At 61.9% G+C, this 27,043-nt stretch overlaps 2 protein-coding genes across 5 annotated transcripts; both read right to left on the bottom strand.

Moving 5' to 3' along the window:
- Nucleotides 1-162: 162 nt before the first annotated feature.
- On the bottom strand, nucleotides 163-13,173 carry LOC118697050 (transducin-like enhancer protein 1). 4 transcript variants are annotated; one of them, XM_036399501.2, is made up of 21 exons: nucleotides 13,067-13,173; nucleotides 12,646-12,766; nucleotides 11,974-12,122; nucleotides 11,253-11,316; nucleotides 10,682-10,726; nucleotides 6,224-6,286; nucleotides 6,076-6,117; nucleotides 5,352-5,547; nucleotides 4,754-4,776; nucleotides 4,490-4,594; nucleotides 4,317-4,361; nucleotides 3,895-4,050; nucleotides 3,536-3,662; nucleotides 3,274-3,452; nucleotides 3,124-3,200; nucleotides 2,349-2,598; nucleotides 1,892-2,139; nucleotides 1,509-1,656; nucleotides 1,274-1,424; nucleotides 898-974; nucleotides 163-741 (listed from the first exon to the last, which is right to left on the bottom strand). In XM_036399501.2, exons 2-21 carry the CDS (start codon nucleotides 12,667-12,669, stop codon nucleotides 634-636), a joined length of 2,277 nt encoding a protein of 758 aa, XP_036255394.1. In that variant the 5' UTR covers nucleotides 12,670-12,766; nucleotides 13,067-13,173; the 3' UTR covers nucleotides 163-633. The 4 variants fall into 4 exon arrangements, 3 of the variants coding, with proteins under 3 accessions (XP_036255394.1, XP_036255393.1, XP_036255392.1); XM_036399500.2 differs by having other exon boundaries at nucleotides 3,274-3,449; nucleotides 6,043-6,117; XM_036399499.2 differs by having other exon boundaries at nucleotides 6,043-6,117.
- A 7,454-nt stretch (nucleotides 13,174-20,627) lies between these two features.
- Nucleotides 20,628-26,326, bottom strand: PLPP2 (phospholipid phosphatase 2). The gene is made up of 6 exons (XM_036399680.2): nucleotides 26,198-26,326; nucleotides 24,296-24,447; nucleotides 23,286-23,563; nucleotides 22,558-22,615; nucleotides 22,294-22,470; nucleotides 20,628-21,652 (listed from the first exon to the last, which is right to left on the bottom strand). Exons 1-6 carry the CDS (start codon nucleotides 26,247-26,249, stop codon nucleotides 21,515-21,517), a joined length of 855 nt encoding a protein of 284 aa, XP_036255573.1. The 5' UTR covers nucleotides 26,250-26,326; the 3' UTR covers nucleotides 20,628-21,514.
- Between the last annotated feature and the right edge of the window lie 717 nt (nucleotides 26,327-27,043).

The following is a 27,043-nucleotide window of genomic DNA, read 5'->3' on the forward strand; positions in this document are numbered from 1 at the left end:
ATGGGCTCTGCCCACTGAGGAGCACCCTCAGACCCTCCTCAGCACAGGAGAGGAGCAGCAAGTTGTGACCAAAAGGGACAAGGTTCCTGCTGTGGTGTCACCCCTTCCCACCCGGGTCCATCCCACCCACACAGAGCATTGAGGGTACTGCCCAGGACAAGGCACAGCTGCCTTTTTTTGGTTTGTTTTTATTATTAAATACACCCTGGGAGGCACAGAGGGAAGTGAGGCCAGAGCCCATCCACCCTGGCAGGCCCAGAGCCTTAAACAAATAAAAACCCCACAACAAAAAGCTTAAAAAACAAAAATTAAAAAAAAAAAGCACCCAAACAAAACCCCTAACAATGCCAGACCACCCCCCCCCATCTCCAACTCCCACAGTCTAGATTTAGAAAGAAACCCACAAAGAACAAAACAAGGAGAAAGTCCCCAGGAAATCCACCCCGAGCAGCAGCCTGCACCATGCCTGGCCACGGTCCCAGGGCCACCTCCACCCCTCTCCTCTCTCCTCCAGCTGGGATGCCACAGCCACTGGCTGCACGTTCTTTGGGAAGTCAGCAGCAGGGCAGGTAGAGTCCACCTGTCCATCCCCCCATGGACAGCTGCCTGTCCTGCAGTTGGCACCTCTGGGGCTCAGTAAATGATCTCATAAACTGTGGCTTTCTTGTCCCCTGAGCCCGTCACGATGAACTGGTCGTCCGTGGAGATGTCACAGCTGAGGACTGAGGAGGTTTCCTTTGACTGCAGAGAACAGGGAGAAGCACAAGAAGCAGCCTCAGAGCAAGGTCCCAGCTCCCCCTTCCTTGGGGAGGCTGCAGGGATGAGTTTATGGGGTTGTCACATAATTAGAGCTGGGCTGTGCTGGGCAGCCTCAGGCCAGGAAGCCCCAGCCCTCACCTGGAAGATGCTGGCTCCGTAGGGCGTCCTCCAGGCGTTGAGCAGGTTGTCCTTCCCCGTGCTCACAAACCACTTCCCTGTGGAGGGACAAAACAGCCTCTTGTCACCTCACCAGAGCCAGCAGCAGATCCTGCCCAGGCTGTGAAACACACAGAGACAGGCAGCCAAGGGAACACAAAGAGGAGTTTGGCTCCAGCAGCCAGCACTGCTCCAAGAGGGATGGACACCCCTTCTCTGACCATCAGCACCAGGACAAGGCTGGCTACCAGAACAAATGCTTGCCCCGAGTGCAACGAGCCCTGTGACACACAGACAGAAGTGCAGGTGGCATCCATGAGGCTGCAGAGCAAGGGGGAGCCAGGAGAGGTGTGCCTACCACAGGAGGCGAATTTGAGAGAGAGGACACAGCTCTCGTGGAGGTGCAGCTGGTACTTGTCAGGTTTGGTGACGTGCAGGATCTCCACGTTGCTGCTCTCCATGCCCACGGCCAGCCACTCTCCCATGGGGCAGTAGCCCAGGGAGAAGATCTGAGGGGACACACAGGCTCACAGGGTGGCCCAGCAGCAGGTGCCCAGCTGGCCCCAGGTGCTGCCAGAGGGCTCCAGCCCTACCTGGGAGCTGAAGTCGTGCTGCTGCAGCTGCCGGCCCTCCCGCAGGTCCCAGCAGCGCACGGTGTTGTCCAGCCCCCCTGTCCAAAGCTTGGTGCCATCATTAGAGATGTCAATGCAGCTGGCACCGTCTGTGTGGCCTTGAAACTGCCTGGGAAAGAGGGAGATGGAGAGGGAGAGGGCACAGCTGGCAGGGCAGGCAGCACCTGCAGCACGGAGCGTGGGCAGGGCAGCAGCCAGCAGTGAGGAGTGCAAGGACAGGCACTGTCCCATGGCCAGGGTCACACACAGGGACAGCTGCAGGGACATGCTGCAGGGACTGAGGGGATGCTGGCCCCAGGAGTCCCCAGCAGTCCTGGCCTGCAGCCCCTTTGCCCCAAACTCACCTGACCAGGGTCTGGTTCTGCAGGTCCCACACCACGATGTTGCCGTCGCTGCAGCAGGAGAAGCAGACTTTGGCGTCAGGGCTGATGGCCAGGGCGTAGCAGGCGGGGGCAGAGGAGGTGAGCTCAGCCTTGATGCGGGGCGTGGGGGCTGCCAGGTCCCAGATGGACAGGGTGCTGGCCTCCCCCCCCACGATCAGGCTGCGGCCGTCGGGGAGCAGCTTGCAGGAGCGGATGTAGTTGTCACGGTTCTGAACGGGGGTGACAGGCAGCAGGGCAAGGCAGGGAGGACATGATGAGCACACAGGGCCTTGCAGGAGACACTTCTCCTTCTCCCACTGCAGCTGGGAAAGGCCCCTCTGCTCCCTCCACTGCAGCAGGGGCACATTCCCCTTGCCAGCCCCAGCCCAAAGGCACTCCTGCTCCTCCTCCTCCTCCTCCTCCTCCTCCTCATCCTCACCAGGCAGTCCAGCTGAGCCACGGCCGTCTTGGTGCCCGGCTGCCCCACGTCCCAGACCTTGACGCAGCCCTTGCCCCCGGTGTAGACGTGTCTGGTGGAGTTGCTGATGGTGACAGCACAGACCACCTCGCCGTGGCTCAGGGTGTGCAGCTGCCGCGCGTGCCGGGGGATGCCGGAGCCCAGCAGGGCGTCGGGGGGGAAAGGCACCGGCTGCATCTGCCCGTCAGCGCTGACGTGGAAGGAGTAGGCACTGCAAGGGAGCAGAGCAGTGAGAAACACAGCAGGATCCTGCCTGGGCAGGGGCCATGCAGGTCTAACAGAGGCAGCATGGTCTGGAGGCAGAGGGCATGGAAGGAGAAGGCACTGGAGGGGAGCAGAGCAGTGAGAAGCAGAGCAGGATCCTGCATGGACAGGGGCTGGTGCCACACTGGGTCCAATGGGCACCAAAGGCACGTGGCACCAACAAGCAGCACGGTTTGGAGGCAGAGGACATGGAAGGAGAAGTCACTGGAGGGGAGCAGAGCAGTGAGAAGCACAGTAGGATCCTGCATGGACAGGGGCCGCAGGTCCAACAGAGGCAGCACAGATTGGAGTCAGAGCCATGAGCAGAACACACCCAGCGATGCCAGCTGGGCACACAACAGGCACAGCCCAGCTTTCCCCCAGGCTCTGCTCCCTGCTGCCCTCAGCTTGTCCACACAGCCCAAATTCACCCCCACAAGCCACCACACCCCCTCCTCCCCCAGCACAGCCCCTCCAGCCCAGCCCCACTTACGGCTTGCCCGAGCTCCCCACTTGCATGCCGGCCACCAGCCCCGGGACGCGCATGTGGGGGTGCGGGTCGTAGCCCACCTGCAGGGGACAGTGGGGTGAGGGTGGCTCACACTCTGTGACCCCACAGCCCCACGGGGACGATCTCACTCACCAGGGGCGAGCGCCCGTAGCCCCCGGCGGCCGCGGCCCCGTTGAGCTGCGGGGACATGAGGTGCAGGCTGGCGTAGGCGCCGCTCCCGGCCACGTCCCCGTTGACAGCAGGGTGGGCCAAGCCAAAGGCGGCTGAGTAGGGGCTCTGCACTCCCAGAGGATTCCTCAGGCCCAGGGCTGCTGGGGGAGAGGCAGAGTGAAGGGATGGGGCCCTGCAGACAGAGCTTGGGGACCCACCCGGGCCCCAGCGGGGCCAAGCTCACCCAGCGGGTCCATGGGGACCTTGGCAGCGGTGGGGCGAAACTGCTGGGCACTGCTGGAGCCTGGCAGGGTGTCACCCTGGGAGGTGGGCGTGCTGGACTTCAGGCTGGGTGTTCCTGCCTTCTCCACCTGCCAGGAACAGAATGGGGAGGTGGCAACTGCACCACGCCCCTGCCAGGGGGCCCCTGTTGCCTCCCCCTCAGTGACAGCCCAGCTCAGCCAGTGCTGAAGGGTCTGTTGTGGGACCTCCCTGTCCCTCCAGCACTTTGCCCTATGGGTTTGGAGGCAGGGGGACCCATGGCCACTCTGTGAGCTGAGCCCAGCAAGGACACAAGCACAGCCCCAAGTGAGTCACACATACCGTGGGTGCATCCTTGCTCCGAGATGGGGACGTGCTGCTGGAGGAGGCCATGGAGGTCGGGCTGAGGGGCACGGCCTCCTTCCTGCCCAGCGGGACCTTCTCCACCCCGTTCTCCCGGGACGAATAGGAGTGGACGCTGTGCGGGGAAGAGGGGTCCTGGGGAGGGAGGGAAATCAGCAGGGAGCAGAGCAGGCTGGAGGGCAGGGATGGACCAGGTTATGGTGGCTCAAGCAAGGGCCGGGCTGCCAGCCTGGATCCTGGGGCTCACTGCTGCCACTGGCACCTCGCTGAGATGCCCACCTCTGCCTGGAGCAGCCTGTTGGGCCCACCCTCGGGGATGGACAGCACACACTGACCCCAGACCCTTCCCAGTGTCCCAGCACACTGACCCCAGACCCTTCCCAGTGTCCCAGCACACTGACCTCATCCACCACCAAGTTGTCCTCACTTTTGTCTGCATCGCTGCCCTGAAATGCGGAGCGCGGTTGGAGCCAGAGGAGCTGCAGCCACCCTCACTCCTGCCTGCCAGGCAGCTCCATTCCTCGCTCCACAGGGGAGGATGGGGTCACCCCAAGCCCCCCAGCCCTGGGCTCACATAGTCTGTAACAAAGTCCTTCTCCTCCACCTTCCTCTTCTTGCTGCTGCTCAGGTACTCGGCGATGGCTCGCGCGCGCTCCCCGTTCGACAGCGCCAGGGAGCTCTGGGTGAGGGACAGTGCCAGTGGCTGGGGGTGCTCTGCCCAGCTCCCTGGCACAGGCAGGGCTGCCTCCAGGAGCATGGAGTGCCCCAGCCCAGCCCTGTGTCCTGAGCACAGCTGGTGCCACCACGGAATGGTGCAAGACAAGAAAAATGCACTCACGGGGCCGGGGTCTCGGTCTGTCGCTGTGGCAACGCAGAGGAGCAGCAGGAGGAGGAGGGAAAGGGGGACACTGTGTCACCACCAAGAGCCCCTCAGGAATGCCACCCACTTCACCCATGGCTGCTGGGGCGTTCACAGCAGGGCCAGACCAGCATGACAGCAGCAGGGTTGTCCCAGACCCTTCTCCACCATCAGGGTGCTCCTAAACCCTCTCCAGCCAACCAGCCCACCTCACCCCCCTCCCAGAGGGTGCCGGTCACTGGAGGATGTTCCCACCCAAACCCCCTGCAGCTGCAAGCCCCCTGCCCCTCCAGCCCAGCTGGCAGCCCTGAGGCATGGACAGGCAGCCCCCAGCCCAGGGAAGTGCCCAGGTAAGAAGGGCACAGGGAGCAGAGGGAGCCCCAAGCCCAGCACTCTCTGTTCCCATGTTCACTCAGATCCCCTCAGCCACCCCAAACTCTGCCTCCCTGCCATGGTATCCACGTCCTCAGTGGCCACACCAGGTGCCAACATTCAAATCTCAGCATTAATTGGTTTGACCACCAAACTCCCAAAAAACTCATTTCCTTTTCAAGCCAGGACACTCCCCCACACTCACCCCTGGGCTCTGTGTCATGGACTCCTCTGTCATCCTTGGCGAGGAGCTGGGCCTGGGCCCCCAGTGCCCCCGAGAGTGCCAGCAGTCCTGAGGCACTGCTGATGCCAGCCAGGCCAGCAGGCTGCATTCCAGAGGGGTGGGGGGTCAGCGGGATGGGGGGAGCGTGGTGGGAGAGGTGCTGGGTCTGCAGCTGGTGCTGGAGAGGAGAGGGGAGGGCAGAGTCAAAGGGCTGTGCCAGGACAGCTGCTGGGCAAGTGAGGGGCAAGTGGCAGCCCTGGGACAGTCAGTAATGGGGCCTCGGGTGTGGAGGGGCAGGGCCTGCACTCAGGGTGTCCCCAGGAATGTCCTGGGGCCACCCCATCCCTCCCACCCTGGGCTGGATGTGGGACCTGCTGCAGTCTCCGGGAACAGTTGAGTAGGGATGGTGGTGCCCCCTTCCACCCAGGCTGTCAGGACACAGTGACACACACCAGCCACCCCCCCCTTCCCCAGCTGCATCTCCTACACCCCAAATCCTGCTGGCAGCCCCCAAACCAGCCTGGTCTGCCTCTCTCCTCCCCTCCATTCAGCTGCACGAGGGGCAGGGCTGCAGCCAGGGGCAGGAGGGGGGCTCAGGCCAGGGATGGCAGGAGCCTGGGAGGTGCCAGCACGCCCGAGTGGCCCTGCAGAGGCGGGCAGAGGGTTGACGTACCCCGATGGCCGCGTTCAGGTCGGTCATAGTCACCTGCTTCGCTCGCTCCACAGCCTGGACCACCTGCTGCTGGTGCTGTGGGGACAAACACAGCGGCTGGGGCAGGCTGGGGCAGGTTGGTTTCTTCCCCTGGGCCCCACAGGAGCTCTGCACACCTGGCTGGGCCCGAGGGCTCACCCACCTCCTGAGACAGGAACGGGATGAGCTGGGCGCAGATCACGTTGAGCCGCTTGGCGATCTCCGTCTGGCAGGGGAGGAGAAACAGATCCCATCAGGGCCACCCTGAGGGACCCCAATGCTGCCAGCAGAGCCCCCTCACCATGGGGGTGTGGGCAATCTCAGGGTGCTGACACCCAGCCCAAGGGCTGCTCAGCAGAACCACCCTGGGGTGACAATTCCTGTTCACAGCAACACCTCCTTCAAACCCCAGCACGCTCCATCCCCACCCTGAGGGCCCTGGGATGGCTTCCAGCTCCTCCTTGGCAGGGACATGAAGCCCCCCAGGCTCATGGCACTGAGGCCAGCCCTGAGCAAGCCCCCAGCCCAGCAGCCCCAGCCCCTGCAGGCTCCCCCAGCCCAGCAGCCCCGGCCCCTGCAGGCTCCCCCTGCCCTCCAGGCAGCCTCCATGGCACCACACCCGCCCCTTGCCGCCCTCCCGGCCCGGAGGAAGCCCTGGAGAGGTGCTCTCCTTCCAGCTGCTGTTTTTCTGCAGCACTCGAGTGCCGCTGGCAATCAAGAGCTCAGAGCGTGGGGAGGGAGAGCAGCGTCTCGTGCTGTGCAGTGCCACGCTCCTGTGGCACCCCCTGCCAGCTTCCAGAGCCCCATGGCATCCCCTGCCACCTTCCAGAGCCCCATGGCACCCCCTGCCAGCTCACAGAGCCCCATGGCACCCCCTGCCACCTTCCAGAGCCCCATTTTCCTATGGCACCCCTCTGCCAGCTCACAGAGCCCCATGGCACCCCCTGCCAGCTCACAGAGCCCCATTTTCCTATGGCACCCCTCTGCCAGCTCACAGAGCCCCATGGCACCCCCTGCCAGCTCACAGAGCCCCATTTTCCTATGGCACCCCCTGCCAGGGACAGACCTGACCCCTGGATTTCCCTGTGAGGACCTTGGGCACATCTCCCACCCCTCAGGGACAGAACTGACCCCTGGATTTCACTGTAAGCACATCTCCCACGCCCTAGAGACAGACCTGACCCCTGGATTTCCCTGCCAGGACCTTGGGCACATCTCCCATGCCCCTGGGACAGAACTGACCCCTGGATTTCCCTGCAGGACCTTGGGCACATCTCCCATGTCCCGGGGACAGAACTGAGCCCTGGATTTCCCTGCCAGGACCTCGGGCACATCTCCCAGGCCCAGGTGAGTGCCAGCGTGAGGGGGCACGGCCAGGGTGGGCACACAGAGCCAGGGTCACTCCCATGCTGCCCTCCAGAGCAGCTGCTCTGCTCCCGCCAGCCCCAAAGCACAGAAACAAATCTGGCACCTGCCCTCGCTTCCCCTTCTGAGGAGGGGAGGAAAAAAAGAGAAAGAAAAGAAAGGAAGAGGAGGAGGAGGAGGGGGGGAGCGAGGAGATTTGGCAGCCGGCAGTTCTGGGAAGGATTTAGCTGTCTCCCGGGGCCGGCAGTGATGGATTCTCTTCCCTAATGCACTGATGGGCAGCAGCTCCTTGGGGAGAGCTGCCTCCAATTCACTCGCACTCGTTAATGTGCAATTTACTGGCACTTTAACGCTCTCAGCATGAAAAACGATCGCGCTGTTTGCAGCCCCCCCCCACCCCCAGCCACCAGCACCGGCGTCGCCTCCCCTCCGGCTCTCGGTGAGCGAGCCCAAGGCCAGGCAGATTCGGGGAGGTGCTTTTATAGAGAGCTACAGGCCCCTTTCCACGCCAAAAACAAAGCAACAATAAAAAAAAAAATAAATTAACGTCTCTGCTCGTTGTTGTTTTGATCCTCTCCTGCCAAGGCTGTGACTGCTTGCAGAGCTGCAGCAGCACAGCCAGACCCCAGCCCCATTTCCCCCCAAAAAACCCAGAGAAAACCCCAAACCATCTGGGGACACTGAGCACAGCAAGGACAGAGGCACACCACAGCATGGCCTCAGCCCCATTTCCCCCAAAAAAACCCAGAGAAAACCCCAAACCGTGGAGCTTGGCGATGAGCATCTGGGGACACTGAGCATAGCAAGGACAGAGGCACAGCACAGCCAGACCCCAGCCCCATTTCCTCCCAAACAAACCCAGAGCAAAACCCCAAAACTTGGACCTTGGTGATGAGCACCTGGGGACAGGGGACACAGCAGGGACAGAGGCACAGCACAGCCCCATTTCCCCTCCAAAAAATCCAGAGAAAACCCCACACTTGGCCCTTGGTGATGAGCACCTGGGGACACTGAGCATAGCAAGGACAGAGACCACACCACAGCCAGCCCCCAGCCCAATTTCTCCCCAAAAAAAACCCAGAGCAAAACCCCACTCTTGGCCCTTGGTGATGAGCACCTGGGGACAGGAGACACAGCAGGGACAGAGGCACAGCACAGCCAGCCCCCAGCCCCATTTCTCCCCCCAAAAAACCCCAGAACAAAACCCCACACCTCAGACCCATTTCCCCCCAATAAACCCCAAGAAAACCCCACACCTTGGCCCTTGCTGATGAGCACCTGGGGACACGGGGCACAGTAGGGACAGAGGTACAGCACAGCCAGCCCCCAGCCCCATTTCTCCCTAAACAAATCCAGAGCAAAACCCCACACCTCAGCCCCATTTCCCAATGGGGCCTCAGCCAGACAAACCCAGAGCAAAACTCCACACTTGGCCCTTGCTGATGAGCACCTGGGGAGCCCCTGGGGGCAAGGGGCACAGCAAGGACAGAGGCCACACCACAGCACGGCCTCAGCCCCATTTCCCCCCAAACAAACCCCAAACCTTGGCCCTTGAGCACCTGGGGACAGGGGGCACAGCAGGGACAGAGGCACAGCACATCATGGCCTCAGCCCATGTTGGTCAGGAGCTCTAGGGCAGGCAGCAGCGCTCAGGACCTGCTGTGCCCTCAGGACCTGCTGTGCCCTCAGGACCTGCTGTGCCCTCAGGACCTGCCTGTGCCCGTGAGCAGGGCAGGATTTGGGGGAAGGGGAGGAGGGACAGAGCCCCCAGGGCAGCGCTGAGCCCGTTCCCGTTCTGGTCTCACACAATGGCCGGGGCTGTCAGAGCAGACTCGGGGCCCTTGTTAAAAGTGCCGACAGCTCCCTGGCCGGCGGCCAGCGGCACCTGGGGCTGGCAGCAAACACGAGCCTGAGAGGGCTGGGAGGGAACAGCAGCCAGAGGAGAGCAGCTCGCAGCTCTGCGGGGCCGGACAGACCCTGGGCAGGCTGCCCCAAGCCCCAAAGAACTCCCTGTCCACCCTGGTGGGGAGGATGGAAACACCACGGAGCCAGCACAGGGCTGAGAGGAGGAGGCAGAACCCAGACCCCCTTCTCAGCCTCCAGAGGAGACCAAAGGCTGAAGGGTCCCAGGGACAGAAATGACCCCAGAACTGTCCCAGAGACAGAACCAACCCCAGGACTGTCCCAGGGACAGAACCGACCCCAGAACTGTCCCAGGGACAGAAATGACCCCAGAACTGTCCCAGAGACAGAAATGACCCCAGAACTGTCCCAGGGACAGAACTGACCCCAGAACTGCCCCAGGGACAGAACTGACCCCAGAACTGCTCTCACAAGGGCAGCATCAGCAGGGACGCTGGGGCAAGGAGGGCATCCCAGAGGGGCAGAACACCCTCCCAGCGGGCACAGAGCGGGCAGGAGTGGCTGAGATCCTGCCCTGGCACGGGGACAGGGCCAGCACTGCCCTCCTGTGCAACAGTTGGCGTCGGCGGGCGCGGGGCGGGCAGGAAGGCGGCGGCGCCTCCTCGCCAGGCTCCTCCGCAGCCTCTTTAAAAATAGATGAGGAGAAACCTTCTGTCTCAGAGCAGCTGGTGTGACCCAGAGCTCGGCTCAGGGGAGGAAGGGAGGGAGGGAGGGAGCTGAGGAAGGGAGGGAGGGGAAGCAGCGAGGGAGGATGCGCAGAGCTGAGCCCCCGGAGAGCCCACCCTGCACCCACCCCACAGAACAAACCCTCCTTTCTCCTCAGGATGCTCCTCAGCCCTGGCCCACTTGGAAAGGTGTTGATCCAGAGCCCCTCAGCTTGCTGTGACCCTGCAGCCCCCCTTGCCCTGAGGAATAAACCAGTCTCCTTCACAACACTCACAACCGGTGTGAGCGGCCATGCAAGCACAAATCCTCCACCATCCCTCTCTGCCTGACACAACAGCAGCACCACAGTCCAGGCAGGGCACCCTGAACCCAAAACCAGAGCACAGACCTGTGTGGGGACCTAAGGAGGCATCACAGTCCAGGCAGGGCACCCTGAACCCAAAACCAGAGCACAGACCTGTGTGGGGACCTAAGGAGGCAGCCAAGGCCACAGCACAGAGCAACACAAAGCACAGGGAGGAGGACACATCCCCCACAAACACTGAGTTTCCTGGGCTGCAGCAGGGAGCAGCTTCCCATGCTGTCTGTGAAGAGCCCAGGTGGTAAAATGGGGCCAGGGAGATGGGACCAAGGAGGTGGAGAGAGCTCCAAACCCAGCCACACTCACCTGTTTGTGCATCTCGATGTTCAGGCCATAGGACATCTCGTAGTACTGTGAGGGAGAGAAATCTGCATCAGCTCAGCTCTGGAGACCAGGGGAGCTCCCAAGCAGAAAATCCTCTGTGGTGCTGGCACAGCAGCTCAGCCTGGCCACAAACAGCTGAGGTGTGGCCAGGCCATGGGGACAGCAGGGTCCCCAGCTCCTCTCCCAGGAGCAGAGGTGGCTTAGGCACAGCAGAGGTGGCTTAGGCACAGCACAGGGGGCTCTGGCACAGCACAGGGGGCTCTGGCACACAGCTGAAGCCCACAGGATGGACACAGCCCTCCCAGGATTCCTCCAGGAATGGGATCAACCCACACAGGAGCAGATTTGCCACCACAAGCTGAGGCAGAACGTCCTGCTCCAACACCATGGATTTTTTCAGGGGGAAACCAGACAGGAAGAGCCACAAAACCAGGTCTCAGGGCCTGGCCACAGAACCCAAAAGCAAAGGCAAGGCAAAGCATCCCTGCATGTGCTTTGATGGTTCAGAGGAGATCCCACACCACCCTTCTCCTTTCAGGTGGAGCTCACTAACCATGACATAATGACGCTGGATTTCTGTTTTTTCTGTTGCCAGCTTTTCACATTCTAACTTCAAGCTGTGAAAATAAAGAGGAGAGAGAGGGAGAAGGAGAAAACCCCCCCTTGTTCCTCCCAAGTGACAGGATGGACAGAGCAGGAGCCCTCCCAGCGCTTCAGCCTCCTCTCAGCTCCAATCCCACCTCCCAGCACAAGCCAAGAAAACCACCTGAAGGAGGGCAGGAAGGGGCTGATGAAGAGGAGGTGGACACCAAAGGGATCTGGGCATCAGGGAGCAATTTGCACGGACTCTTCACCCCCTCCCCAGCATCTGCTTCCCAAATGGAGTGAGCTGCAAAGCTCAGCTACGTTTAAACCTGCACAGTGTGGGGAAGGGGAGGCGATCCTGGGCAGCCTCAGGGATCACAGGGACTCCAGGGAATGGGGAGATGATCCTGGGCAGCAGCCTCGGGGATCAGAGGGACTCCAGGTCCCAGTGATGGCTCTGGCTCAGCCCAGGAGCTGGCTGCTGGAAGCCAGCACCTCCTCCTGGGGCTTTTGGCAGGCAAAGGTTGAGTTTGCCCCTCTCATTTCGAGCTACCAAGGTGATGCTTGGCACAGCCGTCCTCTGGAGGGACCAGTCCACCAGCCACACCAGACAGTGCTGCCCAGTGCCAGGAGGAGCCAGCATCACTGAAGTGCCCAGTTCACCCAGGTGAGCTCTGGCAGCTTCTCACCTGTGGTATTGGTTCTGCAGGAACTGGAATTCCTCCTTGATGCGATCCAAGGTCTCTGGGTAAGTCAGCTTGAGGGACTGGGGGGTGCTGGGGATGGCACTGGCAGCAACAGCAGCTCCTGAGGCAGCAGAGGGTGCCTGGAGATGGGCCTAGGCAGAGATGGCACCTCCAGGGTCACCTCCTGCTGCTGCCCAGCAAGGCTGGCACGTCCCCCAGGGCATCCCTGCACCCGGGGAAGAGGCTGTGGGCACATCTGGGAGGGCAGCACATGCAGGAGGTTGCACAAGGAGTTACTGGAGAGGAAACTGCTCCCGACCAGGCACCAAGGGCCTTGTCAGCATTGGCGTGACCACAGAGCCAGAAGGGATGAACGACCACGGGGGGCACTGGGCATGGCACAGACCTGGTGGCCACCACACACTGAGCTCCGAGCCTGCCCATCCCCGTCCCACCATCCCTCACAGCCCGGTGAATCCCGCTCCGGGCACCCCACAAAGCCCAGGCCGGCTTTGGGAAGAGCCCCGGCACCGCTCCGAGCATCACCCGCGGTACCGGCGCTGGCTCCGAGCATCATCCGCGGTACCGGCACTCGGCTGTGGGTCAGCACCGAGCATCACCGGGCTCGGGGGCGCAGGGCCGGGCTGGCACGGCTGAGAGGGGACGGGGGCTCACCGGGGGCCTGTTCTGCGGGAACATCCTCGGCACCGGACAGGCCCGGCACCCTCCGGCCGCGCGGGCCCCGCCGCAGGCGCGGGACAGGCCCGGGACACCGCTCCCAGCTCCGGATCAGGCCCTGGAGAAGAACCGGGGGTCACCGCCCGGCGCTGCCCGGGAGCCCCGCCCGCAGCGCCCCCCCCCCCGGTTCCCGCGGGCCCCGGGGCTCCCCCCGGGCTCGGCGGAGCCGCCCAGCCCCGGCCCCCCGCGCCGCGCAGACAATGGCCCCGCGCCGCCCGCCGCAGGTACGGCCGCGGGGCGGCACCGGCCCGGCCGCCCACCCAGCTCCGAGCGCGGCCGGACCCCGGCCGGCGGACACCGAGCCGAGGCGAGCCGAACCGGGACAGGACGGGACAGGACGGGACAGGACGGGACTCACCGCGCTGCGGGTCCCAGACCCGGCCCCGGCCCCAGGCGCGCGCCCCTGCGGCGGGGCGGGCCGGGCCGGGCCGAGTCCAGCCGAGTGCAGCCGAACCGAGCCGAGCCGGGCCGGGCCGAGCCGAGTCCAGCCGAGCGCAGCCGAGCCGGGCCGAGCCCCCGCCCCGCCCCGCCCCGCCCCGCCCCGCCCCGCCCGCGCGGCCGCCGCTCTGCGGAGCGCGATCAATGAACGGGCGCGAGCGCCAGCTCCACGTGGGGCCTGGCCCGTGCGGGCAGGCGCCCCCGCCGCCAGCCAATGGGAGCGCGCCCAGCGCGGCCGCCCCCACGTGGGGCGCGCGGAGGTGCCTCCCCATTGGTCAGCCCCAGCCCGGCCGGCGCGCGGGTGTCAATCAAGGGAGGCCGAGAGGAGAACGAGGGGGCGGAGCCGCGGTTTAACCCTTGCGGGAGCGGAGGGGACCAAGAAGGGACCGGGCTCGGGCCGCTCCCGCCGCCCCACGCGGGATCCCCGGCACTGCACGGACCCTCCAGCCCCGCGGTGAGGAACCCCGCGTCCGGCACCGCAGCTTTGCCCGCAAAACGGAACCGGGAGGTTGCACCGGAGCCGCTGCCGTCCCGGGCAGCTTTTCGGTGGTAAACACAAGAAGCCGTCGTGTCTCGCTCCGTGTCCATCCTCTGCCTCTTTGTTGTTGTTTTTTAATTAAGAAAATAAACGAAGCCGACACACCCACGCAGCCCTCCCCGGGCCGCAGGTCCCGCCTCACCGGGAATTCCCGGCACCGTGTGATGGCGGGAGCGGCAGCATCCCTGTGCCAGACCGAGCTCCCGGGAAAGGCTCCTGGGCCAGGCCTGTTCCTCAGCCGCAGCAAAGGGTCCGACAGCCCCCAGCTCCCTGCCATCTCCCCGTGTCCTTTGGGATGGGCAGATACCTGGAATGGGAAAGGGACACTCGTGTCCCCGTCCCAGCAGCCCCACAACAGCGCTGTCACCTCCTCCCAGAGCTCCCCGTGGTGCACACAACCCACTCTGGGTTTCCTCGTGGGTTTCCTGGTGCTTTGACTCCTTTCAGGGACAGCGGTGGTTGCTCGGGACATTTGCTGCTGCTGCTGCTGCTGCGGGTCAATCCAGGCTTACACTGAGCAGGAAATAAAACATTTGAGGAGCGGCAGCTGTGAGGAGCCTCTCCCCCTCTTTAACCTTAATCCAGGAGCAGGCCCGCAGCCCTTTCCTGCTCCCCACAGCCCCATCCCCGCCGTGCTGGTGGCTCAGCTCACGGCACAGAGAGCTGGGAGGAGCAGAGCCCCTCCTCAGCAACAGGAACTTGCCCGCAGCCCCTGCAAGAGAAGAACAATAACAATCACAACCTCGGCAAACCCTCTGGGATAGAGCAGGACCGTGCGAGGGCCTCCCTGCGCCTGCCCCGGGCACTCGGCAGTCCTGGGGGCGATGGGCTGTGCTGGCCCCTCGGGCTGGAGCGGGATTTTCCAGCTTCCTCCAGGTCCTGCTGCCTTTACTGAGTCAGGGACCGTCCTCAAGGAAGCCCAGCTCGTTTAGCCCCATTTTGCCCAGTCTGTTCCCGGGATTTCTGAGAGCAGCTGTGATCTCAGCTGGGATGATCTCTCCTGTTACTCCAGCTCTGGACCTGATGCTGCCCCTGTTCTTACTGCCCCACACCTGCAACCAGTGGGGTTTGTGCTCTGGAGCTGCTGGGGAGAGCAGCAGCAGAAGAGCAGTCTCCCAAGCCTTATTATATTTTAAAATGTAATAACAGCACCATGTCTATTTTCGTAGACAGAACAGATCATTTCTGGAAGAGGCCCATAAATCTCTAACAGAGGGGAAATAATTTGGCCAAGGTCATGTTAAGGCAAAATATTAAAATAGAAAAAATTATAAAAAAAAAGCAGTTTAGAGCTGGACTGAGGCACCATCTCTGTTCTAAACCTCTCTCCAAGCCTGGGAATCCTGTCCCCCCTGCCCTTCTGCTTCCCAGCATTTCACCATGGGGCTGAGGGGGCTGAGACACGCACAAGGGCCTGGCTGAGTGGAGACACCAAGGCAGAAGAAGAGAGCAGGGACCCCAGCAAGGCCCCTGGCAGGATCCTGCCAAGATCTGCGCCAGGCTCAGCCTCCTGCAGCAACCCCTCACTGTGCAGTGCAGCCTCAGGCACTCAGGATCCGGGATTAGGGACAGGCTGGGCTGTCCCGATGTTGGCAGGGGTGGGGACACGCCATTCCAGCACTGATGAGGAAAATCCTGTCACTGCCACCTCTGCTGTCCTCAGCAGCAGCTCCTCCATCCCATTGCATCCATCAGCAGGACTGGCACGGGCACAGGGATGGGGAAAGGCTCAGCTTTGGCACCACCTGGCTCCCAGCACGGTGTGTGCCAGCTTTGGCACGATCTGGCTCCCATCATGGTGTGTGCCCAGCTTTGGCACGGCCTGGCTCCCATCATGGTGTGTGCCAAGCTTTGGCACGATCTGGATCTCAGAACAATGTGTGCCAGCTTTGGCACGGTCTGGCTGCCATCATGGTGTGTGCCCAGATTTGGCACAGCCTGGCTCCCATCACGGTGAGTGCCCAGTTTTGGCACGATCTGGCTCCCAGCACGGTGTGTGCCAGCTTTGGCACGATCTGGCTCCCAGCACGGTGTGTGCCAGTTTTGGCACAGTCTGGCTGCCATCATGGTGTGTGCCAAGCTTTGGCACGATCTGGATCTCAGAACAATGTGTGCCAGCTTTGGCACAATCTGGCTCTCAGCACGGTGGGTGCCCAGTTTTGGCACGATCTGGATCTCAGAACAATGTGTGCCAGCTTTGGCACGATCTGGCTCCCATCATGGTGAGTGCCCAGCTTTGGCACAGCCTGGCTCCCATCACGGTGTGTGCCCAGCTTTGGCACGGCCTGGCTCCCATCATGGTGTGTGCCAGCTTTGGCACGGTCTGGCTCCCATCACGGTGAGTGCCCAGCTTTGGCACAGCCTGGCTCCCATCATGGTGTGTGCCCAGCTTTGGCACGGCCTGGCTCCCATCACGGTGTGTGCCCAGCTTTGGCACGGTCTGGCTCCCATCACGGTGAGTGCCCAGTTTTGGCACGGTCTGGCTCCCATCACGGTGGTGCCCAGCACGCAGCGCTCCCAGTGGCACCGGGCTGATCCCCGCCGTCACCGGAGCCACCGGCAGAGTGGTTCGGTAGAAACGCCATGACAAGAGCGCATCAGGAAAGGACCCAGAACATCCCCCTCAGCCCCCAGAGCTGCCCCAGGGCCGGTGGGACGAGCCAGGACCCCGCAGGGCCCGGGGCTCGGCTGCCAAGCGAGGCGTCCCTGGCAGCTCTGCGCAGCCCCTGGCAAAGGGAACAAAACAAAATCGTAGCCTCTGGCTGCTTCCCCGGGCTCGCCTGCCAGCTCCCCGCATGCCAGCGCGGCGGGGACAGCGCCAGCGGTGCCAACCCAACCCCTGCCCTGCCCAGGGGCACCCCCAGAGCCAAGCGCAGGTGACCCGGGACAGGCACGGGCCAGGACAAGTTCTTTCTTGCTCTGGTGAGAAAGAAGCGACATTTAACAGCCTCCCCCGAGAGTGCTTTCCTCTCTCCTTTCCTCCTCCTGCGCAGATTTAATTTCTTCTATAGCTCCCTTCTTCCCTCAGCGAGATCAAAGAAATCCGTGGAACCGGCGCATTTCAGCGGAAACGTCGATTAAAGGGAGTGGGGGAGGCAGCGCTGGGGGGATCAGAGGAGGAGGAGGAGAAGGAGAGGAAGAGAGGCTGGAGGAGCATCTGGCTCCACGCAGTGTCCCGGCAGGACGGGCCGGGCCGGGCGGCGCGGGCGGCACCGGAGCTTGGGCGGCGGCGCTGCCGGGACCGGGGGCTCCTCCCGCACCGGGGGCTCCTCCGATCGGGGCACCGGGGGCTCCTCCGGCACCGGGGCTCCTCCAGCCGGGGCACCGGGGAGCTGGAGCACCGGGGGCTCCTCCGGCAGAGGCACCGGCGGCTCCTCCGCCCGGGGCACCGGGGCTTCCTTCGTTCGGGGGCACCGGCGGCTCCTCCGGCACCGGGGCTCCTCTGGCCAGGGGCACCGGGGGTTCCTCCGCCCGGGGCACCGGGGCTCCGCTCGGCAGCTCCGCCGGGCTCCTGCTGCCCCCTGCCGCCCCGGCGGGACGGGACAGTGCCCGTTCCCAGCCGGTGCCCCCGGGGCCGCTCGGAGAGCCCAGCCCGGGTTCCATCCCTGGTGTCCCCGCTGTGCCGAGCCCCCCCAAACCCCCACGGGCCAGCGCTGCCACCTCCGCGCGTCCCGGAGGGGGAAAAGCCCGCTCGGTGTGGGCTGCCCCCGGGCAGGGGCTGCCAGATCCCACCCGAGGCTGCGATGGCATCGCTGTCCCCCAGCACATCCCCGAGCCGGGGCCACCTCAGGCGCATCTGGCCGCAGCATCGCCCGTGGCTGCCGGCCAGGGAAGGGGATGTTTAGGGGATGTTTAGGGGATGAGTAACATCCTTCCTGGCAGCGCCGCTGCCCGCTCCTGGAAGCTGCTGCAGGCACAGAGGAGCTCAGCCCCCTTCGCCCGCCTCTCTTGCCCCGCTCAGCCGCGGAAAGAAGCCAAAAAAAGCGAGGAGGAACTCGGGGATGGGGCCGGGGCAAGCCAAGCCCGTGGAGCCGGCACGAGTCCCGGGTGCCAGGGAGGGAAAAGGGAGGGAAGGAGGGAGGCAGGGAGGGAGGGAGGATGCTGAGGATGCTGCGTGGCACGGTGGGAAGCAGCCAGGAGGCGCAGGTTGGGGGAGGCAGCTCCAGGCCCCCTCTAGAGCAGGGCTGCGAGCCAGATCCTGGCTGTGTGCTGCCAGAAGCAGCTTATTTTGGAAGGGAGGCGCGTTGGCAGAGTGCTGGGTGCGTGGAGCTGCTGACGCTGCCGGGGAACAGGACGGCTCTCATCGGGTCCCTGCCGTGGCTTCAGCCCGCGGCAAAATCTGCCCCAGCACAAGCGGGGATTCCTTCCCAGCTGCATCCCCAGCTCCTGAGTCACCCCCTGAGCAGGGTGGATGCTCCAGTCACGAGTCAGCACTGCCCAGGGCTCACCCTGAACACCAGAGGGGCTTCCTGGGACTCGCCAAACAGGATGGACAGAGCTCTCAGCAGCTCTGACCCATCCGGTGAGGTGCAAACTGGAGCCTTGAACCAAGAAAGAGGCACACAGGGCTCATCCCAGCCCTGGACCCTGCTTCCCTTCCCCTCGGCTCCTCAGGAGCCCAACCCAGCCACTCCAGGAGCTCAGACGCTCCAGGCAGCAGGGTCCAGCTGGAAGTGCAGCAGCACTGACCGGGTCTAGGATGGATCCCAGAGTTCACAAGGGACCTGCTCTGCCTTCCCCAGGAGCTCTGGGGCTGAGGAGCCAGCACAGGCTCCTTGCCAGCACCCCTGTCCCTGCAGAGATGGGCCAGGGAGCACACCTGGAGCAGACATCTTTTATGAAAAATCCTTTCCTTAGGATTTTTCCTCCTGAGAAGCCTCAGGAACAAAATGTAAACACCAATAGTCTGCTACTGTGGAATGCAACAGGTTCGTCTGTGATTGGTCTCATGTGGCTGTTTCTAATTAATGGCCAATCACAGCCCAGCTGGCTCGGACAGAGAGCCCAAGCCACAAGCCTTTGTTATCATTCCTTCCTATTCTATCCTTAGCCAGCCTTCTGATGAAATCCTTTCTTCTATTCTTTTAGTATAGTTTTAATGTAATATATATCATAAAATAATAAATCAAGCCTTCTGAAACATGGAGTCAGATCCTCGTCTCTTCCCTCAGCCTCAGACCCCTGTGAACACGGTCACACACACCTGGAGCGGGCTGCTGTGCCTGGACAGGGTTTGGAAGCTCCTGCAGCTTTACATGTGGCTTGGCATGCCACGAGTTTGGTCAGGTCTCAGCCCATCCCTCAGCAGGGCACAGCTGTGAGCTGGGGATGCAGAGCCAGCCCTGCCCTTGGGAGCCACACACTGCAGCATTGTGGCCTGGCTGGTTTTTCCAGAGATGCATCCAAGGGGCGCAATCAGATCTGCAGGGAAGGGAGCAGGCACGTTCCTGGCTGGGCAGAGGAGCTGTCGAGGCAGTGCCAGGAACTGGGGCAGTTGCTGGGCACCACAGCAAAGCAAAGGGAAAATCAAGCAGGCAGCTCCCAAACCTGGGCTGTGCCTCACTGCCCAGCTCCAGGAGCTGCTGAGCCTCTGCAGGGCTTTGTTTGCAAACCGTGCGGCAGAGCTGCCCTGCCCTGGCACTTCCTCCAGCTTTGTTTTACACCAACAGACGTTAAACAACCAGCCTGGAGGGTTGGGGCGGGGGAAGGACCCCGCTGGGGGCCCAGGGAAGCGATGGTGGGAAGAAAACTCTGGAGGAAAACAGAAAAGTAGCGTCAGGGAAAGGGAGTTCCCTCCACACAGGGAGGTTGTTTTTGATCAGGGCTTGTCTAGACTGGAGTCACCCACACTGCACAAGCACATCAACAGCACGCAGCCAGCCCGGGGCTCCCTGCTGCTCCCAGCAGGACGGGGCAGCTGCACTCAGCATGGGCAAGAGCCGACCCTGGCACTGCCCATCCCACCCCGAAAGGGTTGGGGGCACCCCCAGGCTTCCAGGTGCTGCCTCATTCACACTGTCCCTCATTCCTGCCCTGTGCCCCCAGACCCCCCTTCCTGGCCCTGTCACCTGTCCCCAGCCCCTGGGCAGCAGAGGGACACAGGGCAGTGCTCCCAGCTCCCAGCTCCCTGCCTGCCTTCCCCCAGCCAAGGGAGCTGCAGGCACACGGCGTCACTTTTTCCAAGAGCCTCTCCCTGCCTTCCCTTCCCTCCTCCCTCGCAGAGCAGGGCCTCGGTGCTGGGGAGCGCAGGAGGCTCCTGGATCAGGGCAGCACCAGGATGGACCTGGCTGGGATGGCTCTTGGAGCCCTACGCTGGCCACAGCTCTTCCTCAGCTCCAGCACAACCCTGTGAGTGGTGAATGTGGCACCTCACAGGCAAGGAGCACACCTGGCTTGAGGTCCAGCCCAACTGGGAGAGCGGCTTAGCAGCCCTGACAGCTCCCACATGTCACAGACATCTTTTATGGAAAATCCTTTCCTTAGGATTTTTCCTCCTGAGGAGCTGAGAGGCCTCAGGAACAAAATGTAAACATTGATTATCTGCTGCTGTGGAATGCAACAGGTGCATCTCAGGGATTGGGCTCATGTGGTTGTTTCTAATTAATGGCCAATCACAGCCCAGCTGGTTCAGACAGAGAGCAGAGCCACAAACCTTTGTTACCATTCCTTCCTATTCTACTCTTAGCCAGCCTTCTGATGAAACCTTTTCTTCTTCTTTAGTATAGTTTTAATGTAATATATATAATAAAATAATAAATCAGCCTTCTGAAACATGGAGTCAGATCCTCATCCTCGAACCCCTGTGAACACCATCACACCCACCTACAGCTGAGGGGCTTCAGACACCTTTCTCTAGGAAAAGGAAACCCCCAAACACTTCAGCCCCTCCACTCCAAGGCCAGGAGCACCCATGAAAATAAAGAGAACAAGCCTGACACAGACATTCTTTAAGGATGATCTAATTTAAAAACAACATCATAATGAAAATGCATGTATTTTAAAAAGAGACCCACAGCACTCCAGCGCTGGAGGCAGCCACGTGTCAGTGATGGGACTGCTCTGTACCCATTGCCCCCACTTTCCCAGGACATTTGGACAGCTCCACATCCCCATTTATTTTCCTTTACCACAGAAAATGTCTCCCTAGCCCCGCCACACACCCTAAAGCATCAGCTGAAGCTGCAGGAGGGACAAAGGCTGGAGCAGCAGCTCCTTGCCCAAGCCAGGCATGAAGCAGGCAGGGGGCAAACAGCTCTGGCTCCCAGCACTGCAGAATTGGGCACAGCCAGAGAAGAGCCTGCCCAGGCACCCTCTGCTCACAGCAGCTGCTGGCGGGCAGGACTGCTCTTAAAGGTAATCAATGGAGCAGAGAAGAGCTCTGGATTGCTTTAATCCTTTCCAAAACACTACAGCTAGCCCAGAAGCCGTCCTGCTCCCTCTGTGCCTGTGAGGATTTGTGCTGGTATGGCTGGATCATTCGACAGGGACAACACACACTCGGGCCAGGCAAGCTCAGCCTTCCCCCGCCAGGAGTTTGCTCTTCGCTCAGTGTGCTTGGCCAGCCCAATAAATCCACCCCCACGTGCCACCCTCCCCTCCCTCCCCACGGAGGGCTGGGACAGCAGCCTTGGGGAGTGACTCAGATGCACAGGGGGGGAGGACATCCCCTCCCCATGGGCAGGGTGCTGGCAGCACCACGGGCACGTGGGAGCAGGCAGGGCTGTCCCACTCGTGTCAGTGTCAGCCAGAGGCACCAGAGCCGTGGAGCCAATGGTTAAGGCAGAGCCAGCTGTCCCCAGAGCCAGGAGCACGGCGAGGGGCAGGGCTGGCTCACGGGGCGCCCCTGTAGCTGTAGTGATTGTGGTCAGGGTCAGTCAGGGTCAGGGGCAGGCTGGGTTTGCGCTCCGGGTCCTTCTCCTCGCACTGCCGGGGCGGACGCTGCTTGAAGAAGTCAGAGACGTAGTGAACCTGGGAAAGAGGGGTTGGGGACACCGGTGTCAGGCCAGGCAGGGGCTTGCTGTAGTTTTTATACTTTGTAATACTTTTTAATGATTATGTTTTTGTACCCCCATCTCCATATTTTTCCCAAATAGTTTACCCCAGATTGTACTCCCCTCCCTCTACCTGTGTAATCCCTTTCCTTTGCTGAGATCATCCCCAAATCCCCACCCTGGCTCTGTGTCAGTCACTCAGCATCCCATCCCCTCCATCTAGAACTTTCCTCCAGGACATTGAGTGATTACCCAGAGGCCAGGGGTCACCCCCCAAGTGTTTCTCCATAGGCTGACCTAAATGTCCATTCCCCAGTATCCAAACCTTAATTTTTCTTATTGCTCAGTAAATGTCATCTACTTTATGTTCCCACCTCCCTTTAACTGTAACCTTGGCACCTCTCCCGGGGCTCTCAGCAGGAGCCCCCTGAGGTGTGGGAGCTCCCAATTTGGATGAACCCCTGCTAAGACTCGGCCCTTTTATCCTCTACCGATGGCTCTGGTGCCTCTCCTGCTGCAAAGGTGACCAGCCTGGCTGCCCTCAGTCCCCAAGAGAGCGTCTGTCCCCTGCTGTCTGCTGGGGTTCCTGAGGGGCTCCCAGAGAGAGGGGACACTCACAATGAGGACGGCAATGAGAGCCCCCTGCAGCAGCCCCACCAGCACATCACTCCAGTGGTGTTTGTAGTCGGACACCCGGGTGTAGCCCACGTAGATGGCGAAGGCGATGAGGAGGAACTGGATGGTGGGACGAAGCAGCCGGGCCCATTTCCCCACCAGGCGGGCCTGCACGTAGAGCTGGGGGGCAGAGAAGGGAGGAATCAGCCAGGGCAGGGTTGGGGTGTTCGGGTGTGGGAGCTGTGGGGGCTCTGGCACGGCACTCACCGCCAGGAACATCATGCAGTACATCCCAAAGGAGGAGTGTCCCGAGTAGAAGGACAGTCTGGGGGTAAAAAGGGGATGGGTCAGGCCATGAGCGAGTGTAGCCATGATATTTTCTGAAAAATCCTTTCCTTAGGATCTTCCTCCTGAGAAGCTGAGAGGCCTCAGGAACAAAATGTAAACCATGGTTATCTGCTGCTGTGGAATGCAACAGGTGCATCTGGGATTGGTCTCATGTGGTTGTTTCTAATTAATGGCCAATCACAGTCCAGACTGTCTTGGTCAATCACAAGCCTTTGTTATCATTCTTTTTCTATTCTTAGCCAGCCTTCTGATGAAATCTTTTCTTCTATTCTTTTAGTATAGGGACTATACTAATAACTATTTTAATACAAATTTAATATAATATAGTATATATTATATATAATATAGGATAGTTTTAGTATAGTTTTAATAGAATATATATAATAAAATAATAAAAATAAAAATAATAAAATAAAATACACAAAATAAAAATCAAGCCTTCTGAAACATGGAGTCAACATTCTCATCTCTTCCCTCATCCTAAGACCCCTGTGAACAGCACCACAAGCGAGCCCCCAGCTGGTCCCCACAAGACCCCTGCCCACTCCACAGGCTCTGCCCTGCAGCAGGAGAGCCTCAATACCCATCTGGGGCTGCCACTGTGAGCAGGTGGAAGAGACACATCCCGTGGCACATCCATGGCTCACCTGGACTCGGTGACATTCCTGCTCTCTCCCTGGCACACATTCTCCAGCTGCACATAGATGGAGCAGTTCACCTTGGACCAGTCAGGGTTGCACACAGCCAGGAAGTTTGGCCTCAGACGGCCGATCATGTACTTGGCCAGGTCGGTCAGGGACTGGCTGATGGCCCCCCCGAAGAGAAAGGTCCCAACCACCTTGTAGAGGGCAGCCAGGTAATTGTTGTATTCGGATTTGGAGTAGAGACGCTCAGTGTAGACCAGGTACGCCTCCCCTGATGAGATCTGCAGAGAGCAGGGGGGAGAGGTGAGGGCTGGGGGCTATGAGCTGTCACAGGCATCTTCTATGAAAAATCCTTTCCTTAGGTTTTTTTCTCCTGAGAAGCTTCAAGAACAAAATGTAAACCATGGTTATCTGCTGCTGTGGAGTGCAACAGGTAGACTTTTGATTAGCCCATGTTGGTTGTTTTTAATTAATGGCCAATCACAGCCCAGCTGGCTCAGACTCTCTGTCCAAGTCACAAACCTTGGTTATCATTCTTTCTTATTCTATTCTTAGCCAGCCTCCTGATGAAATCCTTTCTTCTATTCTTTTAGTATAGTTTTAACATAATATATATCATAAAATAATAAATCAGCCTTCTGAAACATGGAGTCAGATCCTCATCTCTTCCCTCATCCTCGGACCCCTGTGAACACGGTCACAATGAGCAGCTCCCCAGGGTGCAGAGGTGAGGGCTGGGGGCTCTGAGCAGCTCCCCAGGGGTGCAGGATGCTCTGGCTCTGTGGCAGAGCATCCACCCTGGCATCCACCAGCACAGGAGGCCACAGAGCCTCTCTCCACCCCTGTGGGATGGGGCTCTCCCCACTCCAGTACGAGTTCCTGCCCCCAGGCAGAGCAGGGCTCAAGCTGAGCGCGTTCCTGCCCTTCCAGAGCTCTGGAGGTGCCTGTGCTGGGCTCCAGCTTCCAGATACAACACAGCCCTGTCCTGGAGGGAAGGGGTGGCAGTTCCTTACAATGATAACAGTGCAGCTGATGGTGACCCCAGCCATGAGGCTGTGGGTGATGGTGTCTGCCTTGTAGGGGTAGCGGATGGAGTCATCGTTGCAGTAGAAGCCTCGCTTGTAGGGGGAGTTCACCAGAGTCAGGATGATGAAGGGCAGAGACGCTGCAAGGCACAGAGAGGTGAGGACTGGGGACAGCAGCCAGCACACAGCACCAGCCACCTCTCACCCCTAAGTCTCTGCTCCTCGATGCCAGGGAGGGATCCCCCCACAAGGATGAAGTCCTGAGCCACCTGTACCCAGGGCAGCAGGACCTGAACCCACCAGTGCACTGCCCTGAGAGCGATAGGGCCCTATCGGAGCTCACAGATGCCTGCAGCACCCAGATACCACAGGAGACAGCCACAAACGGGCACCCACAGAGCCCCCAGGGCTGCCCCGCTCCTCCCCAGGCACAGCAGGGGCAAGGCCTGATCCTGTGCCCTCTCCTCACACTGCCCAGCCTGGGGAGACAGAGCTGATAAAATTAACGAGCACGGGCATCTTGTAAACGTGTTTTACAGCAGGGAAGGGCCCCCAGATGGTCCCAGCAGAGCCCTCACAGCAGCTCCAGGAGAGCCCGTGCTGGGAGATGCTGAACATGACCCAGACCCGGCACAGAGGGACTCCCCTGCACTCGGCTTGCTCCCCTCATCCTCCTGTCAGCCTCTCCTCTCGCCCAGCTCCTGCGGGCTCTGCAGAGAGGCTGCACTGCCCGGTCAGCCTGGGCAAGGAGGGTTTTCCACCCAGCACGCTGGGGCAGCTGCGAGCTCACCCAGGACGGAACTACCCCCAGATCCAGAGGGGTTCTGGGGTCTGTGCCCCGCACATCACCCGTGCCAGCCCCCGCTGGAACGCACCCCCTGCCCTGCCCCATCCCTGCTCAGGGACAGCCAAGGACGAGCCCCAGGACGCTCCCCAGGGAAGCGGCCCCCCCGCTCCAGAGGCCACCTTAGGCCGGGCTCCTCTCCCAGTTCCGCCTTTCCCGGTGGTTTCCGCCTCCCCGTGTTCCTCCGTCTCCCGGGAGCTCGCACCTTTGTCCCCGCCCGTCCCCGCCCCGGGGGTCCCGCGCTCACCGAGCGAACGGGAGCGAGCGCGGGGATGAAGCACCGGGGGCTGCCCCGCCACCCCCGCCGAGGGCAGGGAACCGGCCCCAGTCCCTCCTCCCTCCCCGCACACCTCAGACGTCCATTTTCAGCTCAAATTAGACACCAATTTTCTTTCTGGATAATTTCATCCTCCAAAAAAAGCTCCCCTAAAAATATAAAGCACCGACCGGCCCACAGGAGGGGAAACCGGGACCCGGCCTCTGCCCCCGCCCCGCAGCCGGGGAAGCTCCAGCCGCGATCCCGATCCGGGCCTTTATTTTTAGTCCGTCTTAATTCGATACTTCCTTGCGGCACTTTTAGAAACATTTCCCCGCACTGGGGGGAGCAGAGGGGGTCCTGAAAGGGGCGCCCCGAACCCACCGGCCCCGCTCCGTCCCGCGGAGCGCCGGGCAGGCGGCCAGGGCGGCGGCGGAGCCGTCCCGGTGCCGCCCGAGCCGAGGGACCCTCCCGCAGCGTCCCGGACAGCGACGGACCGGGCTCCCACCCCCCCGAGGGACCGTGCCCGGAAAAGGGAACGGCCCCGAGAACCGGGACCCCCGAGGGAGCCCGGTAGGGCTGGGGCGGGAGGCGCCCGCGCCGCCGGTGGCTCCCGGTGGAGGCCCGGAGCTCCGGACATCGCCGGGCAGGTGCCGGACACCGGGCAGAGCGGGCAGAGCGCGGCGGGACGGCGGAGCCCCGGTACCTCCCGCGGACCCGGCCCCAGCCCAGCCCCACCGGAGCCGCTCCGGAGCCGCCCGCGGCGGAGGCGCCGGCACGGAGCCCTCACCGACCGCCAGGCACAGCACGTCGAGCGCCACGAAGACCTTCCTGCGCTCCATCCCGCAGCCGCTGCGGCCCCGCGGCCCGGCCCCGCGGCTCACATGGCCCGGAACGGCGCGGGCCCGGCCGGGAGGTAAAGTCCAGGCGGGGCGGGGCGGGGCGGAGCGGGGCCCGGTGCCCCCGCCCAGGGCCGGGGCGGGGCGGGAGCGGCGGGCCCGGGGCAGGTGTGGGGCTCGGTGGGGCAGGGACCCCTCTGGACCCAACCCCGCTCGCTCCCCGCCGCTTTCTCGGGCTCCGTTCCGGTGTCCGCGGCTCCGGCCCTCCCGAGTCCCCCGGCGCCCACCCCGCCTGGCTCGGCTCCCTACCGAGGGGAAGGGGGAGAAGAAAGCGAGCGAGGCCACTTTGGGAGCCTCTCGAGTCCCACCCGCCTCGGGGCTATGTCCCGAGGAGAAAAAAAGGGGCAAAAAGGGAAAATCCTGCCCCTGAAATGTGCTGGTTGCGCTGGCGGGGGTTTGTGCAGACGGGACAGACCGGCTTGGCTCGGTGGCGAGATGGGCTCTTGAGGGGAAGCAGGGACGTCCAGGAGCCTGTGGATGCAGCAGACACCGGGGTGAGCACACGGGGTGAGCTGATTTAGCCGCTGAGATATTTGGCTGTATTTCCTGAGCTTCCGACGTCCTGGGGGCTCCCGGTGCTTCCCGTTGGGTTTGGGGACATGCTGAAACCCAGAACGGGGACAGGAGCAATGGCTGGAGCACAGCAATTCCCCGGTGGGAGCAGGGACAGTCGCATCCCGGCTGTTTGCTCCAGGCCGGATGTCGGGAAGGAAACAAATAACACAGAAACCACCCAT

This window comes from Molothrus ater, chromosome 26 (assembly GCF_012460135.2).
Source record: "Molothrus ater isolate BHLD 08-10-18 breed brown headed cowbird chromosome 26, BPBGC_Mater_1.1, whole genome shotgun sequence".
NCBI classification, from domain to species: Eukaryota; Metazoa; Chordata; class Aves; order Passeriformes; family Icteridae; genus Molothrus; species Molothrus ater.

Bases quoted from the DNA above. Each gene is read 5' to 3' on its own strand.
- PLPP2 (XM_036399680.2), bottom strand. From the start codon at position 26,249: ATGGAGCGCAGGAAGGTCTTCGTGGCGCTCGACGTGCTGTGCCTGGCG. The intron at 23,564-24,295 runs GTAAGGAACTGC...TGCTCTCTGCAG, and splicing joins TCAGCTGCACTGTTATCATT to ATCTCATCAGGGGAGGCGTA. The intron at 22,616-23,285 runs GTGAGCCATGGA...TTTTACCCCCAG, and splicing joins AGGAATGTCACCGAGTCCAG to ACTGTCCTTCTACTCGGGAC.
- LOC118697050 (XM_036399499.2), bottom strand. From the start codon at position 12,669: ATGTTCCCGCAGAACAGGCCCCCG. The intron at 3,453-3,535 runs GTGAGCTTGGCC...CCTCTCCCCCAG, and splicing joins GGTCCCCATGGACCCGCTGG to CAGCCCTGGGCCTGAGGAAT. The intron at 2,140-2,348 runs GTGAGGATGAGG...ACCCCCGTTCAG, and splicing joins TGGCTCAGCTGGACTGCCTG to AACCGTGACAACTACATCCG.